Source organism: Gadus macrocephalus, chromosome 14 (assembly GCF_031168955.1).
Source record: "Gadus macrocephalus chromosome 14, ASM3116895v1".
Classification (NCBI taxonomy): Eukaryota; Metazoa; Chordata; class Actinopteri; order Gadiformes; family Gadidae; genus Gadus; species Gadus macrocephalus.
Window position 1 is genome coordinate 23,728,456 of NC_082395.1, and position 15,228 is coordinate 23,743,683.

The 15,228-nt window shown below is 47.3% G+C and overlaps 2 protein-coding genes across 8 annotated transcripts; one reads left to right on the forward strand and one right to left on the reverse strand.

The window, feature by feature from the left end:
• Nucleotides 1-2,320: 2,320 nt before the first annotated feature.
• ccpg1 (cell cycle progression 1) lies at nt 2,321-8,503 on the forward strand. Of its 4 annotated transcripts, none has more exons than XM_060071466.1 (11): nt 2,321-2,478; nt 2,841-3,046; nt 3,256-3,358; nt 3,578-3,660; nt 3,850-4,051; nt 4,229-4,315; nt 5,038-5,400; nt 5,666-5,760; nt 6,045-6,155; nt 6,386-7,707; nt 7,809-8,503. In XM_060071466.1, exons 2-11 carry the CDS (start codon nt 2,987-2,989, stop codon nt 7,996-7,998), a joined length of 2,616 nt encoding a protein of 871 aa, XP_059927449.1. In that variant the 5' UTR covers nt 2,321-2,478; nt 2,841-2,986; the 3' UTR covers nt 7,999-8,503. The 4 variants fall into 4 exon arrangements, with proteins under 4 accessions (XP_059927449.1, XP_059927451.1, XP_059927447.1 ...); XM_060071464.1 differs by having other exon boundaries at nt 2,322-2,478; nt 2,814-3,046; XM_060071468.1 differs by lacking the exon at nt 4,229-4,315.
• Nucleotides 8,504-8,508: 5 nt separating this feature from the next.
• Nucleotides 8,509-12,010, reverse strand: pigb (phosphatidylinositol glycan anchor biosynthesis, class B). Of its 4 annotated transcripts, none has more exons than XM_060071472.1 (12): nt 11,612-12,009; nt 11,393-11,522; nt 11,166-11,283; nt 10,958-11,062; nt 10,548-10,702; nt 10,318-10,458; nt 10,185-10,236; nt 9,896-10,107; nt 9,748-9,812; nt 9,440-9,659; nt 8,793-8,970; nt 8,509-8,701 (listed from the first exon to the last, which is right to left on the reverse strand). In XM_060071472.1, exons 1-12 carry the CDS (start codon nt 11,709-11,711, stop codon nt 8,552-8,554), a joined length of 1,626 nt encoding a protein of 541 aa, XP_059927455.1. In that variant the 5' UTR covers nt 11,712-12,009; the 3' UTR covers nt 8,509-8,551. The 4 variants fall into 4 exon arrangements, with proteins under 4 accessions (XP_059927455.1, XP_059927456.1, XP_059927458.1 ...); XM_060071473.1 differs by having other exon boundaries at nt 10,572-10,702; nt 11,612-12,008; XM_060071475.1 differs by lacking the exons at nt 8,509-8,701; nt 8,793-8,970 and adding an exon at nt 8,977-9,340 and having other exon boundaries at nt 11,612-12,010.
• Between the last annotated feature and the right edge of the window lie 3,218 nt (nt 12,011-15,228).

A 15,228-nucleotide genomic window follows, 5' to 3' on the forward strand; every position in this document is an offset into this window, starting at 1 on the left:
CGAATGAAAATTAGAATCATCTTGTAAAAAGTTATTCTTTCATAAATTTCAATAAGTCACTATTTCAAAATCTCCAATTGTACTTTCATATTAATAGGATGTTAGAGAGTAATGCCAAGGCATCAAGTAGGCCTATTAAATAAGTGCTCACTCAAAGCAGGTCATGATCTAGAAATCAGTTGTATTTCAAAAAGTTTGTCTTCTTCCGTTCACCTGGAGGACAGATTCATCATTAGTCTCATAACGTTAACAAGAACATTCCAACCATGTTCTGTTCCCTAGTGGCATCCCAACAAAGTTCATCAGCATCATCAAGAACACTTGGGATGTAATGTCCAGTTCTCCATGAAGGATGCGTATCAGAGGCCTTTGAGGTTCTGACTGGGGTGCTGCAGGGATGCTTGCTTTCACCCTTCCTCTTCCTCCTCTGCATAGACTGGACTATGAAACAGGTAACCAACAACCGCCGAACCGGCATACAGTGGAGCCTGACCGAACAGCTAGAGGATCTGGATTTTGCTGATGATTTGGCACTACTTGCACACACCCACCAACAGATGCAGGAGAAATCATACAAACTAGAGATAACTGCTGCTTCGCTCGGGCTCAAAATCAACTGATCAAAAACCAAAGTAAGGCGAATCAACAACAAGAACAACTCACCAATAACTATGGATCAAAACCAGCTAGCGGATGTAACCAGTTTCACATATTTTGGGAGTGTAATTAATATAGGAGGATCGGAAGAGGATGCCAAAGACAGAATTGGGAAAGCAAGGACAACATTTAACATCTTAAATGAAATCTGGAAAACAAAAGACCAAACTAAAAATCTTCAACTCAAATGTCAAATCCACTCTACTTTACGGATCCAAAACCTGGAAGACAACCACCAACATACTCAACAAACATTCAGCAACCGCTGTCTACGACGCCTCCTGGGAATCTACTGGCCCAACACCATCTCAAATGCCAACCTTTGGGAACTCACCAAACAAGAAACAATAGAGACCCAAATCAGGAGGAGAAAATGGAAATGGATAGGCCACACACTCAGAAGAAAAAACAATCAATTACAAAGCAGGCCCTAACATGGAACCCACAAGGAAAGAGAAAGAGGGGAAGACCTAGAGCCACCTGGAGAAGAACCACAGAGCATGAGATGAAGACGAAAGGGCTGACATGGCAACAACTGGATCAGAAGGCACAAGACCGAAGAGGATGGAGGGGTTTCATATAGATGGCCTATGTTCCCTAGGGAACTTAAAGCCTGGTGGGGAAACCAACAGTGAACTGAACTGTTGCTGCAGCAGGTGAACTCATCCCCACTAGGTGGAGCCCTGATTAGTAAACGACTTGCAGGTGGAGATGGGAGGAGCCCACCTGGTCCCGCCCCTCCTCTAGGTCCCGCCCACCTCACTCCTCCAATCTGGTAGCTACATGCTACCTGTAACACCATTGATTTTAAGTGAAATTCGCTCAAATTGTAGATTTAGTGTGAACAGTCTCTGACCTCGTTGACGTTTAATGCATTTCCTTGGTTGTAAACAAACAAAGACCACACCGTAGGGAAGCTTAAGGTTGGATTTATTAAAGTGAACAGAGAAATGCTTGAAAAAAGTGACAAAACTGATTTCTCTGTTGGAAGTAAACTACCCTGAAGTGTGGGTCTTGGAAGAAGAGCAGAAGAATAAAAAAAAAAAACATTCAAAGATTCATAAGGCTTGGGTTGAGAATTGAGGCAAAATACATTTAACAACTAAATTACAGAACAACAAAGGTGAGGGGGGTGACCATCATGAGTTTAGGATTTGCAAGGGTTCAGTCAGCCATGGCTTGAGAGACATGTTATTACAAGTTGAAGTGGACATGTCTGCAAGGCTGGAAGACAGTTAAAGCAATAAACACAACAAAGAAGTCAGTCGATTGACTTCGTTCGTGGCTACAATGAAAATGCAAATGCAACTATCTTAACACCTTTCAATAAGAGAGCGAAGGAGGGTACTTTAGGTCCCAGGAGAATGTATACAAATGACTAGTAGGCTAATTATATAAAAAAGGTTTATATAGCCTAATGTATATATCATTTTATATTTTAGTTACAATTATTTACCCACGACAGGATATAAAGTCAATATTCAGTTGTCGTTTGAAACAATATTTAATATTAGATGTGTTCGTGTAGAAGAGTCTATTATCGACGAGACCTTCTCCCATGTTAATCCGCCCTTGTTGTTGTTGTTGTTGTTCACGTCACCACGTGGTTCTCTCCCTATCGTCTGTTGGCCCAAGTTCTTCATACAGGCACGACGGGTTATGTAGTTTAAATGTGGAGAAACTCGGCGGCGTGTTTCCTCCTGTGAACTATATTTCCCATCATTCCACTGAACTGGGCTGTCGTTACTGGATGCGGGCGACCGAGGCCCAGAGCACAACAGATATTTGTTCTCGCAACGAGTTGCCTCAGTGATTCTCCCGGTAAATAAACACATTTATCTTCGTTTGTTGATTTAGCTGTCCTATGTAACTTTAACTAAAGAATGGACACAGTTATTGCATTCAATATAGCTAATGCTTGGCGGTTGTTAGCCACTTACATCATGTATTACGTTACCAGGTAACTTCAGACATGTAGTCATTATCTTGTTACGGAGAAATTAAAGTAGATGAATTAAGGTCAACAGTTGTTCAGTCCCAGCCTGTCATATTGTGATTGTTTTAAAACATGTCATCAGTTTAGTGGGCTTTTAGCCCGCCCCGCTAGAGGTCGATATTGTGTTGTATTTTTAATCCATGTTATTGTTGTGGTTTAGATGCAATAAACTCTGACGTCACCGCAGGAGAGCTGCACGTCTCACCCCAGGAGGGCTGCACGTACTGTCTCTCTCACCCCAGGAGGGGTGCACAAACTGTCTCTCTCTCTCTCACTCCAGGAGGGCTGCGCTACGGTCTCTCTCACCTCAGGAGGGCTGCACTACTGGTCAAAATGTCCGAAACCTCGAGTGATACAGAATCCTCCTGTGGATGGACTCTGATCAGCAATGAGGTGATTATCTCTCGTTCCTTTCTAGTTGTCCACCAGTTGTATGGAGCTCTGAGCTTATTTGAAGTTGCTCTGTTCAAATGCAGTAAAATAAAAGTTGTGCATATATTATAACAAGCAGTAATTTTGCAATTCTTATTATATATGTCTTTGTCATGATGTACATGTCTGTGTTGAGGTTCGATATGATCGTGTTTTTGTGTGTTTTGCAGGGTTCAGACATAGAGAGCCTGGGCCTTGATCAGGCACTGGAATTCGGGAATGGTCCGGCCAGCTTTCCTCCCGTTCGGGAGCCAGACTTGCTGGTTCCTTCCGGTAAGGAAAACCAGGATGTGACTTTATATTTAGATCAATGCTATAGCAGTCAATCAAGTGCTGCATTACATAACCGGTTGGAAACAATATAAACCAAAGATTTGACTAAACTCCTTGGTTTACATTGTTTCAAACCGGTTATGTAATGTGCGTCTAACAAACACACATTTATTATTATTGTTTATAACCTCTTGATCCATGTGCATTTATTCTTCCTAGCTGGTTGCTTTGAAGGGAAAAGCGATCCACTAGATGAAACTGTGCTGGAAAAAACCTTTGAGGAAACAATGTCAGCATCTGAGGTCAGAATACATTGCTTACAACTGTGTAAACCCTTATGTCCACCACCGGCCCTCTACTCTACTACTTTTCACATGAAAACTGAGTGAGGAACATAGGCTTGTAGTAAAGTTTGAATTCATATTTGAAGTTTGGAGTTCCCCATGCAGAAATCTCATGTTTCATCGTGCCAACCTGTTGTTCCCCTGCAGGCCCTAGGGGGCGCCGCATCCCAGGAGCACGTGGCGCTCTGCTCCTCCAGCGACCTCTCCTCCTCAGACATCATGACCTTAGGAGACATGAAGGAGCTGGAGGACGAGGAGGACGAGGAGCGGGGTGAACCAGCAGCCAACGAGGAGTCCTACATGGGAACCTCGTCCAGCAGTCAGTACACCTTCACGGCCGTAGAGACCGGTAGGACGCACTTCCACCTTTCACACTAGAACTTCTTTGGCTCACGTGATAATTTTAATCAGCACAATGTAGTATTTACAAAGCAGATACAAGACTTCCGAGACGAGCTATGAACAGAAAACCAAGAAACGGTAGAGTTTCTGAGTCCCCCTTGTCCCATGATGCCGTTCTTTGTAGCAGGGGGTTCCTGGAGGCTTCCTCAGACTCTGTGGCGGTTAGGCCTCCGGCTGAGGCTGCGGCTCACCGGGAGCAGCTCCCTGCCAGGTGGTCCCAGAGTGATGCTAGTGAAGTGTGTGCATCTTGAGCAACCCAGAGAGAACTAACCGGAGCTTAACCCCCAGGAAGATCAGAATGCGGTTACAGGACGTAAACCTGTAATGCTTGTTTGGTAGCATGTTGTCTCTTCCTGTTTATCGACTGTGTGTATCACCAACCTACGTTGTGCCAAAGAGTGATTGACGACACGGTAACTGTAGCCGTAACTATTTGACGTTATCTTTGGCAGTGGTTGGCTTTCTGCATTTTCCCTGACAATTGTTTGAAGTAACTCAACCATGACTTAATTATGAATTTGATCAATCGGTAGTTGTTTATCAACACTTACTCTACGCTGCAATCTGCTTGGTCTGAGACTAATACATAAATATAATGAACGTGTTGGACTGTGATATAACGTAGGGCTGCTTGGTCCGAGACTAAAGCTGCTTGCACACTGCCGCGCGGCAACTCGCGCCTCCAATCATCTCAATAAGGGAAGGGCGGTTGGACCAGGAAGCGGTTGCTGCCGACGTGAACGTGCACAGATTTTGCCCTACCGCTAAGCTCTTCCCGTGTTGAAACTTTCGGCGGTCCGACACTAATACATGAATGTGTTGGACTGATATATCATAGGGCTGCTTGGTCTGACACTAATACATGAATGTGTTGACTGATATAACATAGGGCTGCTTGGTCCGACACTAATACATGAATGTTTTGATCCTCAGTGCTGCCGGCCGAGCCGCCCCCGCCGCCCCCGTCCAGCAGCAGCAGTGAGGACGAGTCCGTGGGCGGAGCCGCCACCGCCCTGCGGAGGAGGCGCCCCCGGAGGAACACCGGCCCCCTGCTGGCAGACCCCCCGGAGGGAGGGGCGCCGGGGTCTGGCCAGAGTGAGGAGGAGCAGGAGCAGGAGCAGGCGGAGGAGCAGAAGGGGGAGGAGGAGCAGGAGGAGGAGGGGGAGGAGGTTCCCCAGGCCCATGAGGCTCGCGGGGCCCGGGTCCCAGGGCCGGGGGAGGCCGGCTGCAGCCTCAACACGTGTGTCCTGCTGGTGCTGCTGGTCGCCGTCAGCATTAGCGTGGGCCACTACTACGGTAAATACCTCCAGGAAGGGTCACCAGAGTCGGATTACATTGGAACTGTAAGAACTGCTTGGCATGCAGGAAATGTTATGGAAATCACGGGAGGTTTAGCATCAATGGCAGAACTGGAATCTACCATTCGCTTCAGGGCTTTGACAACATGCAGAAATGCAGACAGATTGTAACTGAGATTGATATTTGATTGGTCAGTGTTGGTCTGTTTGTTCAAGGTTCTCATGTTCATCGTATTTTGTAGTCATTGTACTTTGTATTTCAGGCCAATCTCAGCAGCCACACTGTAGGAAGGAGTTTGTGTGTGGGGATCCTGACGCAGTGCTGGAAGAGTGTTTGAGAACCTTTTTTAAAGACGAGGTATGAGAGATGCTTACAATAAACAAAACACTAAACGTGTACTTTAGTGTATTAGTAAAGCCATAATATATCCGGGGACAACGGATGTAAACTAGCCTCTTAGGCTAACTCTGGCTCACTTACAGTTTTACTGTTGATCATTGTACAATGTCCCTGAAATAAACCAATAAATAAATAATTAAATTAACGTGTTACTTAAAGGTGGATTTCTGAAAGGTATTGAGAGAAATGATCCTGCTAGTTCTTGTCAGTTCATCCTGTGGACGTTTTGTTTCACCCTATAGGACCTGGCTTGGTTTCCCAAAGAAGAGCTCAATCACAGAAGCTTCGTGGAGATGATTATAAATATATCGAAAGAGAACGAGGAGCTCAATATACGACAGACCCTGCTACAGGTGACCTGTCCTTCTCTACAGCCTCCCAAGTAGAACCACTGGGAATATTCATTATTAGTTATGTAGTATTTTAAACATGATTCAACCTGAGCAAATATGATGAAATATAATGAAACAAGCAGGTGTGACCACTTTGAAGTGCAGAGCTGTGATTGTGGAGTACAGGTGATTAACTAGACGAGTTGATTCATTATGATAACCAGTGCTTCCCTTTGTATGGTGTCCTCCAGGCCCAGAGCTATGAGCTGGAGGTGCGGCTGCAGCAGGGGGTGGAGGAGAGGGCCCTGATGGAGGCCCAGGGGCAGCGGCTGGCCTCGGAGAAGCAGCAGCTGCAGAGCTCCCTGGAGCAGGAGCAACGCTCTCTGTGGGGCCTGCAGGAGGAGCTGCGGGCTCTGCGCTCCGAGGTGGCCCGGCTCGGGGCCCGCGGCGCGGACCCCCTGGTGTCGGAGAACCAGAGGCTGACGGAGCAGCTGGAGGAGAGGCGGGCGCTGGGGCGCGGCGTGCTCAGCCAGAGGGACGCAGCCATGGCGGAGACGCGCTCGCTGAGGAAGGAGCTGGACCGGGAGAGGAGGTTCACGGAGGGCCTCAGGGAGGAGCTGGAGCAGCTGGCCGGCAGCAGCGCCGGGGCGGAGCAGAGCCAGGCGGAGACCCAGACGCGGCTGACGGAGCTGGAGAAGAGGCTGGGCTTTGAGCAGCAGCGCTCGGACCTGTGGGAGCGGCTGTACGTGGAGAGCAAGGAGGAGAAGGCCAAAGGAGACACTCCGCCCAGAGCCCAGAAGTCCAAAGAGGGCATGGCCGGGAAGTTGAAGAAGACCTTCGAGGCAGTGAAGAACTCCTCCAAGGAGTTTGTCCATCACCACAAGGAGCAGCTCAAGAAGGCCAAGGAGGCAGTGAAGGAGAACCTGAGAAAGTTCTCTGATTCCGTCAAATCAACCTTCCGCCATTTTAAAGATTCCGCGTCGACGTTAATCAACAAGGCCACCGCCGAGTCCAAGAGATTCAACAACGCTAAGGGCCCCTGGAACTTTAAGGGCCCCTGGAACTTTAAGGGGCCCTGGGACGCTAAGGGGCCGTGGCAGCAGGGGCCCCACAGGCCTCAGCACAGCCACTCCTCTGAGTCCACCGAGGGCTACAAGCGCAGCCAGAACACCCGTAAGTCAGGAGACAAAGTCCATGAGGACGGAGACACGCAGAGCCAGCGAGAGGCCCCCAGGCGGGGCCATGGCTTCAAGGGCTCCCCGAGTCTCTTCGGAGAAGGAACGGAGCCCGTGAGAGCGGACGAGTTCCACCAGCTCCTGCAGAGCTACCTCCATCAGGAGGTGGAGGACTTCCACCACTGGAGGGAGTTGGACAGGTTCATCAACAAATTCTTCCTCAACGGCGTGTTCATCCACGACCAGATGCTGTTCAAAGACTTTGTCGGTCGCGTGGAGGATTACCTGGAGAACATGCACGAGTACTACGGCCTTGATGACGGGGTGTTTGCAGACCTCGATGAGTACGTCGACAGGCACTTCTATGGAGAGTCAAACACTAAGAGCTATGGGCCAAGGTAACTCCCGCAGACCAGTTAAACAGTGACAGCGTTTCAAGGTGTACCTGTGACATGATTGTAAATGATAGGCTTTTCTCGCCTCTGAACTTCCCCAACAGACCTACGGAGGGTCCCAGTAAGCAGACCAAAGAAAGCCTGCAGGTCAAGCAGCAGCAGCAGCAGCAGCAGAGAGCGAGGTCGCGACCCCAGAGAGAGAGGAGATCTAGCCGATCAGGAGGGAACTCAGACACACACATGGCTGACGTCAAAATTGAATTGGGCCCATTGCCGTTTGATCCAAAATATTAACATATGCAAATAGTGTCTTTCCACTTACTTTAGAATTATTTCCTGATTTGCTTTGGACTAAGAGTCTTAAATGTTTTGCACAATGTTTCCTGTATAATGCTACTGAATTTGAGCTTTTTGTGTTTAGTTTTCAAATAGTTGGGAATGTACTTAAAAGCCATTCCGACAGGCAGTGTTCCCCAAGTGATCTGGTTCCTTTGATCTACTTTATAAATTAGAACTTCAAACCACAACAACAGATTAGTTATTGTAAATGATCAACTTTCAAGAAGCTGTTGAGCAGCAAGGTTTGGATTCTCATTAGACGTGATGTTTTATTGTTCAAGTTGAATTGGACTTGTTGCTGTACTTCACGTTGTTGTGAAGTTCTTTGCCATGGTTAGAGCGCTTTTAAATGTTCCAACTCTACATTCCACTTCTCATCTTGTTCTGGATGTTTTATTTGACCTTCAAGTTTGGCGTGTTGGATGATAAACAAAAACAATAAAGAAAAACTAAACTCAGACGAACTTGGTTTTGTCTCACATTTAATAACAAACAAATAAAAGCTATTTTAAATATCAGGTGGTGTGTTTTCCTCCAGGGCCGCGGCTCGTCTTTCGTAGACCAAGATGTTTCCTCCGACTCGCCCTTCAGGGAAGTGAGAGTGGAATATCTCGGCAGTCCTTGTGAATTTATTGCTTTCCAGAAATCCGGAAATGTCCTAGATCAACGACAGAGCGTTTTAATAACGGAAAAACAGTGAAGCCGACTTATTGTGTTTAATAGACCAGAACCCTCCTCGAACATTGTACCTTTTCCAGAACGTCAAACAGCACCAGGTGGGTGGGCAGGGCGGCCCGGTCTGGGAAGGCCCCTGAGAGCCAGTGGAGGGGGTCCTGATAGAACACCCTGGCCTCCTCAGAGTAGCCCGCCCCCCCGAGGTCAGGGGGACACTCCAGGAACCTCATCCTGAGGGGGCAGTGGACGTGGCTGCAGGAGGAAAGGATTAGATGTCAAACTATTTGTCATCTTTTTTTACTCATGTTTTCTAGTATTTCAAGTAAGACCGATCATATATAATCCCTGGTGGAGGTGTAATCACACAGAAAAAACATAAGGAGCACACACAGACGAACTGAATGATGGACTCTACTTTGTGGAATAGATAACACAGAGAGCAACCAGTCCTATCACAGAACCCCCAGAGAAACAACCTGTAGAGTCTGGAGTCACAGAGACTACCTGTAGAAGGGTGAGGAGTGACAGGGTGAGGAGTGACAGACTACCTGAAGATGGGTGAGGAGTGAAAGGGTGAGGAGTAACAGGGTGTTGTGTGACAGGGTGAGGAGTGACAGACTACCTGTAGTAGGAGGTTGAGTGGCAGGATGAGGAGTGACAGGGTGAGGAGTGACACTACCTGTAGTAGGGTGTTGAGTGACAGGGTGAGGAGTGACAGTACCTGTAGTAGGGGGTTGAGTGACAGGGCATGAGGAACAGGACCTCGGGGCTGGGGGAGCCCGCGGGGCCGGGGGGCTCACAGAGCTCCTGCAGACGGGTCATGACGTCCAGTGCCCCCCGCTGGTGAACCAGGCCGGTATAGAGCGCTGGGAGCAGGTTGGCCACCAGCAGCACCCCCGCCGCCGCCCGCCTCCGGGCCTTCAGGTGGGCCAGCGACATCCCTGCAGGCCCAGGGGAGCAGACCTCGTCAACGGGGGTGTTGTGACACCATGAACAATGACATGGTGAATACCGGGACAAAGGACTCACCACAGAAGAGCATGCAGAAGGGCAGCACGGGGTAGATGAACCGGAACTCTTTGTGTGGGAGAAAGCTGTTCACAGATCACAGACTGTGAGCACTCTGGTCCGTCCTGCAGTTCACCTCAATGACCTTTGACCCCCAACCCGAGCTCACCTGTACACCGTGAGGGTCCAGACGATGGTGACCAGCAGGACCCTGTAGCGTCTGGAGGCCAGCGAGCAGCCGTAGAGGAAGAAGGGCAGGTGGGGCCCGACGACCGCGGCGAAGCCCTGGCTGAGGTACCAGTGCCAGGGGTGCGAGCCGTAGAACGCGGCCAGACCGTGCAGCACGTTGAACCGCAGGAAGTTGTACTGCACCAGGGTCCACTGCGGAGAACCAGCATTAGACACACACCGCCTCAGAGAGGACCTTATAATCAGCAGACAGGGGGGGGGTTCTGTACCTTGCCGTAGAACAGGCAGTCGATTACAGTTGAGCTCACGAGGGTAAGAGCCCTGCGGGTCAGAGAGGCGGTTAGTGAGCACGTTTAAGGTCAAATCGGTGCTGAGTATGGGGGGTGACGGAGGACCCTTCACCCTATGGGGAGGCAGCGGTGGGTGATGAGCCACAGCCGGCCCTCCTCCCGGTGGAAGTGGGAGACGAGCAGCGGGAGCCAGACGATCAGCGCCGTGGGACGGATCACGATCGCCATGGCGACCAGCGTCAGATACTTCTTACTGAGACGTATTAAAAAAAAGAAAATGATTCATTCCGATCGATCGATAGAGGATGACAAGATACAGACCCGGCCTGGAGGGGCTCTGACCTGTGCGGTGTTCTGGGCTCTGACCTGTGGTGTGCTTTGGAGCCCGGGAGGGGGTAGTAGGTGAGGGCCAGGCTGGTCAGGGTGGTCTCCATGGTGTTACTCAGGGTCCGGGTGCAGCAGTACCAGGTGAACCAGGAGCACAGCTGGCAGAAGTACTAGCAGTGGAGACAGTTTGTTGGGATATCAGAAAGGATTCACCCTGCACTCCTTGTACTGACACCAGGAAACTGGGCAAAATAAATCTAGCTCGGCCAATAACAACAACAACAACAACAACAGTATGTGCAGAGAAATCCATTCATAAAATCATATTAATGTGATGTTACCGGGTATGTAAAGTATCTTATCTTGGTTAACATTGATAACAGCACATTAAGTAAATCATATTCTGTAGTCTTGTCATTATTTACCGTCCATTTTGCCACATGAGGATTCTCCATCGATCGGGTGAAGAAGTACATCTTCACATCGGCCGCAGACGCAAGCAGGGCCTGCATGACTCTGGGAAACCATATCTATGCGCCGACCACTCCGGTTAGAGCAGAACAACTTTAGCATCACAGAACAACACAGGAAACTGAACGCTAAAAAGAGCAATGAAATATGGTTTGTACTTACCAGCACAGTCACAGAGTCCAAGCCGATGAAGTGCAGAGTTTTGTAAATGGAGGCAAAGAACAGCGGGTAGATGAACCCTCTGAGACCGGTCTGCCACTCCCAGGTCAGATAGCCGTAAGTGAGAAGGTCAAGGTGAATACAGCATTCTATCACAGGTCAGCGGCATCATGATAACAAACACAGGGGCTTCAGTCACCGGGACGACTATATCATGTTCAAAAGGATATCCAAAGGCCATGTAGTGGGAGACTTCTAAGGATTGCCAGTACTCATCAGGCACGAAGCTGGTCTGGACCAGGGAGCAGTTGACCAGCCGGAACACCACCGAGAAGGCGGTGATGCCGAAAGTCAACCAGCCTGTGGAGTGGAGGAAGGAATCATGGTCCTCTGAACAGAAGGTGCTGATAGAAGACTTATTAATTATGACTAATCATCCAGATGCCCACCCTCGTTAACCACATTGTTGTGTAGCTGGGATTTCCGTTTCCTCAGTTTGACAGTTTCGTCTTTATCCCTGAAGCCGAAACGGGCACGGATGGTCTCCATCGTGGCGTCAATCCCCTTGTCATTGAAACAATCTGTCTTCGATTAGTGATCGATAATATTGTCCGATATTCCAACCAAATAGTTGATTTCTAACACTTGACGACGATCAGCAACATTCAACGTCAAACAAAATTAACCATCATGGATATAGACTGACATGTTCTGTTAGAGCATTGACTACAGAATATAGTAATAATGATTAATAAATGAATCCAGACTTCCACCAGCTTGTGAATCACAAACCAGACGGAGGCAACTTCGTCAACTTCCTTATACTCTACATTTCCGGTACAAGTTTTACTTTACTTCACAATAAAAGTTACAAAACTAACTACAGTTTGTATAAATTAAAGAAAATATCTATCACTGCAATGTGTTAATTTCATTTTTTCCTCAATATAGTATAGTTCTGTTGGTTGATACAAATATATATTTTGTACATGTTATTCAAAATTGCATAAAGGCCTCCTAATTTTACGATTATAGTTTTGAATGTATGGACATATACAGTTAATGAAGGGGGCACATATTGATATCTTCCTAATAAATATAAGACACACAACAAATGTGTATACATTTTTATATTATTAACATTTAGATGACACGCAGTCACGTTCGCGAGATATTGAGCAGTTCTCGCGAGAATCGCGTCTAACCTTCCTGTAGTACCCGGTTGTGGAACATGTTTCGTCCTGTGGTCCTTGACCAAACAGTAGCGTTAGCTTTCCTATAAGTATTAGATTTGGCTGTCTCTCATCCTCTGTGCCTTCTAATAACTCCGGTAAGTTCAGAAAACATTTTAATTTAGACGATAACCTACAATTCGACATATATAATGTATATTTCAGGTCCCAACTGGGGGAGTATCTTTGTCAAGTTAAGCTCCAAGAGGCTTCTTGTATTTCCTGTTCGTTTTTATTTATTTCAGATTAATAGTTCTGTTCTAATGCCTTATTATTCAACAGCAGAAGAGCTTATCCTTTTTATATTCTTTCTATTTATTAACACAATGCATATGACATTTTAGTTTGCTCTTGCTGATAGTAAGTACTAGTGTGTGTGTGTGTGTGCGTGTGCGCGCATGTGTTTTGTTTATATATATATATACCGGTATATACACACTCTCCCACACATACTGCATGACAATTATTATCATTTTGGGCGAATCGTCCAGTTTCAAAGTAAAAGCGGGCAGCAGAGGTGACTCTTCCCTCTCTCCAGGTTCTCCTCATGCTCCGGAGCGTCAGCCGGTTCCCAGACCAGAGGAGACCATGTTCCGCCGGAGCATCACCTTCCCCCAGATGGCCGTAGCCATGTGCCTGGGGACCGCCGGGGGGGTCTACATCTACGGCCCCTACTACCGGCGCCAGAACCCCGCCCAGGACCAGGCACCAGCGGGGGTCAGGGGGGCGCCCGCCGCGGAGCAGGCCCCGGTTCTGCCCCCCCCTGAACCTCAGAGTAAAGACGCCGTGGAATGATGGGAATTGTCCTTTTGTACAAAATAAAATATGTTGTGTTATCTGACTTTGGACGTTAGTGTGGAATATTCTCGTTCTAATCAGACCCAGACTTTTGGTTCAAGCTCATTGGATCAGTTTGTACCACATGACCAGCCCTCTGAATATCGTTGCTCTGAATATTTTCCGACCCTTTCCAGTGCACGACTAGTACAGCCCTAGAACCAGTACCAGTACACCACTAGGACCACTAGTGTCAGTACACCACTAGTGTCAGTACACCACTAGTGTCAGTACACCACTAGGACCAGTACACCACTGGTGCCAGTACACCACTAGGACCAGTAAATGGACTGCATTCTATATAGCGCTTTTCTAACAATTGGCCGGCCGAAGCGCTTTACAATACTGCCTCACATTCACCCGTTCACACACCGACGGCGGAGTCAGCCATGCAAGGTAACAGCCAGCTCGTCGGGAGCAGTTTTAGGGTTAGGTGCCTTGCTCAAGGACACCTCGACACTCAGCTAGGACGAGCCGGGCATCGAACTAGCAACCTTCAGGTTACTAGCCAACCCACTCTACCTCCTGAGTAGGACCAGTACACCACTATGGCCCCACAGGGTCAACATGAGTCCACAAGAAGAATTGCATCCAATCACTTTTATGAAAACTTTGGTAAGCATTCATAAGTAGGCCATTTACAGTTTTTTTCAATTGCTTGAACAGTATAGACACATGCTTAGACCAAAGTAACACAACTTGAAGTTTTTGTTTTTGCTATACCTTAAACACATGTATCCATTCCTTAAACAAAAGCGCTGCTGTGCACTTTAGTTGTAATTGTGCAACACACTTGTTCCTTACTGCAACACACATGCTCCTGCACACTACACACTATTTCATACATAAGACACTTAATTCAAAAATGACATCTCATTGTACCATTGGGAAAACACATCTATTCAAAATCCTAACCACATTGGTTAATTGAAAATACTTACATACACACCTGAAAACACTTTCTTCCAAATCTGAACACCAATCAGCCAGCTACAAAAAGGCCTCAGTTACAGTAAACCATTTTGAGAACTTTGCAAGCATGGATGCAGGAAGAGCAAGAGGCAGAGGTAGAGGTAGAGGAGGACGACAGAGACATAGAGGAGGACTTGGTGGAAGAGGCCGTGCACGGAACATTTTTTCCGATGACATAAGAGCAACTTTGGTGGACCATAAAACATGGTCTGACTATGAAGGAAGCTGGGCAGAGAGTCCACCCTAATCTAAGCCGTTTCACAGTTTCATCCATAATAAGGACATTCCGACTGGAAAACAGGTATGTCCTCAACTCTCTACTTTCTACTCTACTTAGACTGTATCTAGAGTATTTGCAGTACTGTACCATATCACATGTACTGAATTGCAGGGTGGCTAATGCTCCTTTTTGAACGAAAGTGGTAGTTTTGTGACATACTGTGATTACCTACATTGAGGTGTTTCAGTGCTTTTGATGGTGTATACAGTAAAGTACAGTATATACAGTACTGTAAAAAAAGAAGCAAACCAATACAGTCACATTTTGTGGTCGCTTTTTTCTATAGAATGACTAGAAGACCTTCTGGGGGCGGATGCCAACGCCTGTTCACCCAACCGCAGGAACTTGCCATTGTGGACCTGGTCAGAACAAACAATGCAATCCGTCTCAACCAGCTAAAGCAAAAAATACTTGCAGATAGAGAAGTATTCAATAACATAGAGCGAGTAAGCATTTCCACTATCAGACGCATCTTGGTAAAGCACCAAATTACCATGAAGCAATTGTACAGGGTCCCATTTGAGAGGAACAGTGTCAGGGTCAAAGGACTTCGACGTGAATATGTACAGGTAAGTGTTACAGTCCTTTACATTTACATTACAGTATTGGTGTCATCCAGTTACAGCTGAATATGTGCCATTGTATCAGTACCAAATAGATACATTCAGAGCAGTACCAGGTACCTGTTTGATGGGGTGGGGGTTCTGTATGTGTAGTACTGTAATTTAGTGTTTTGAGTAATGCC

What these genes read in the sequence shown, in the direction of transcription:
- ccpg1 (XM_060071466.1), top strand. Translation starts at nt 2,987, where the DNA reads ATGTCCGAAACCTCGAGTGATACAGAATCCTCCTGTGGATGGACTCTG. An exon ending in CGGGAGCAGCTCCCTGCCAG is followed by an intron (nt 4,316 to 5,037) that starts GTGGTCCCAGAG and finishes TTTGATCCTCAG; the next exon opens with TGCTGCCGGCCGAGCCGCCC. An exon ending in GAACCTTTTTTAAAGACGAG is followed by an intron (nt 5,761 to 6,044) that starts GTATGAGAGATG and finishes TTCACCCTATAG; the next exon opens with GACCTGGCTTGGTTTCCCAA.
- pigb (XM_060071472.1), bottom strand. Translation starts at nt 11,711, where the DNA reads ATGGAGACCATCCGTGCCCGTTTCGGCTTCAGGGATAAAGACGAAACT. An exon ending in CTCATGTGGCAAAATGGACG is followed by an intron (nt 10,703 to 10,957) that starts GTAAATAATGAC and finishes CTCCACTGCTAG; the next exon opens with TACTTCTGCCAGCTGTGCTC. An exon ending in ACTGCCTGTTCTACGGCAAG is followed by an intron (nt 10,108 to 10,184) that starts GTACAGAACCCC and finishes GGTTCTCCGCAG; the next exon opens with TGGACCCTGGTGCAGTACAA.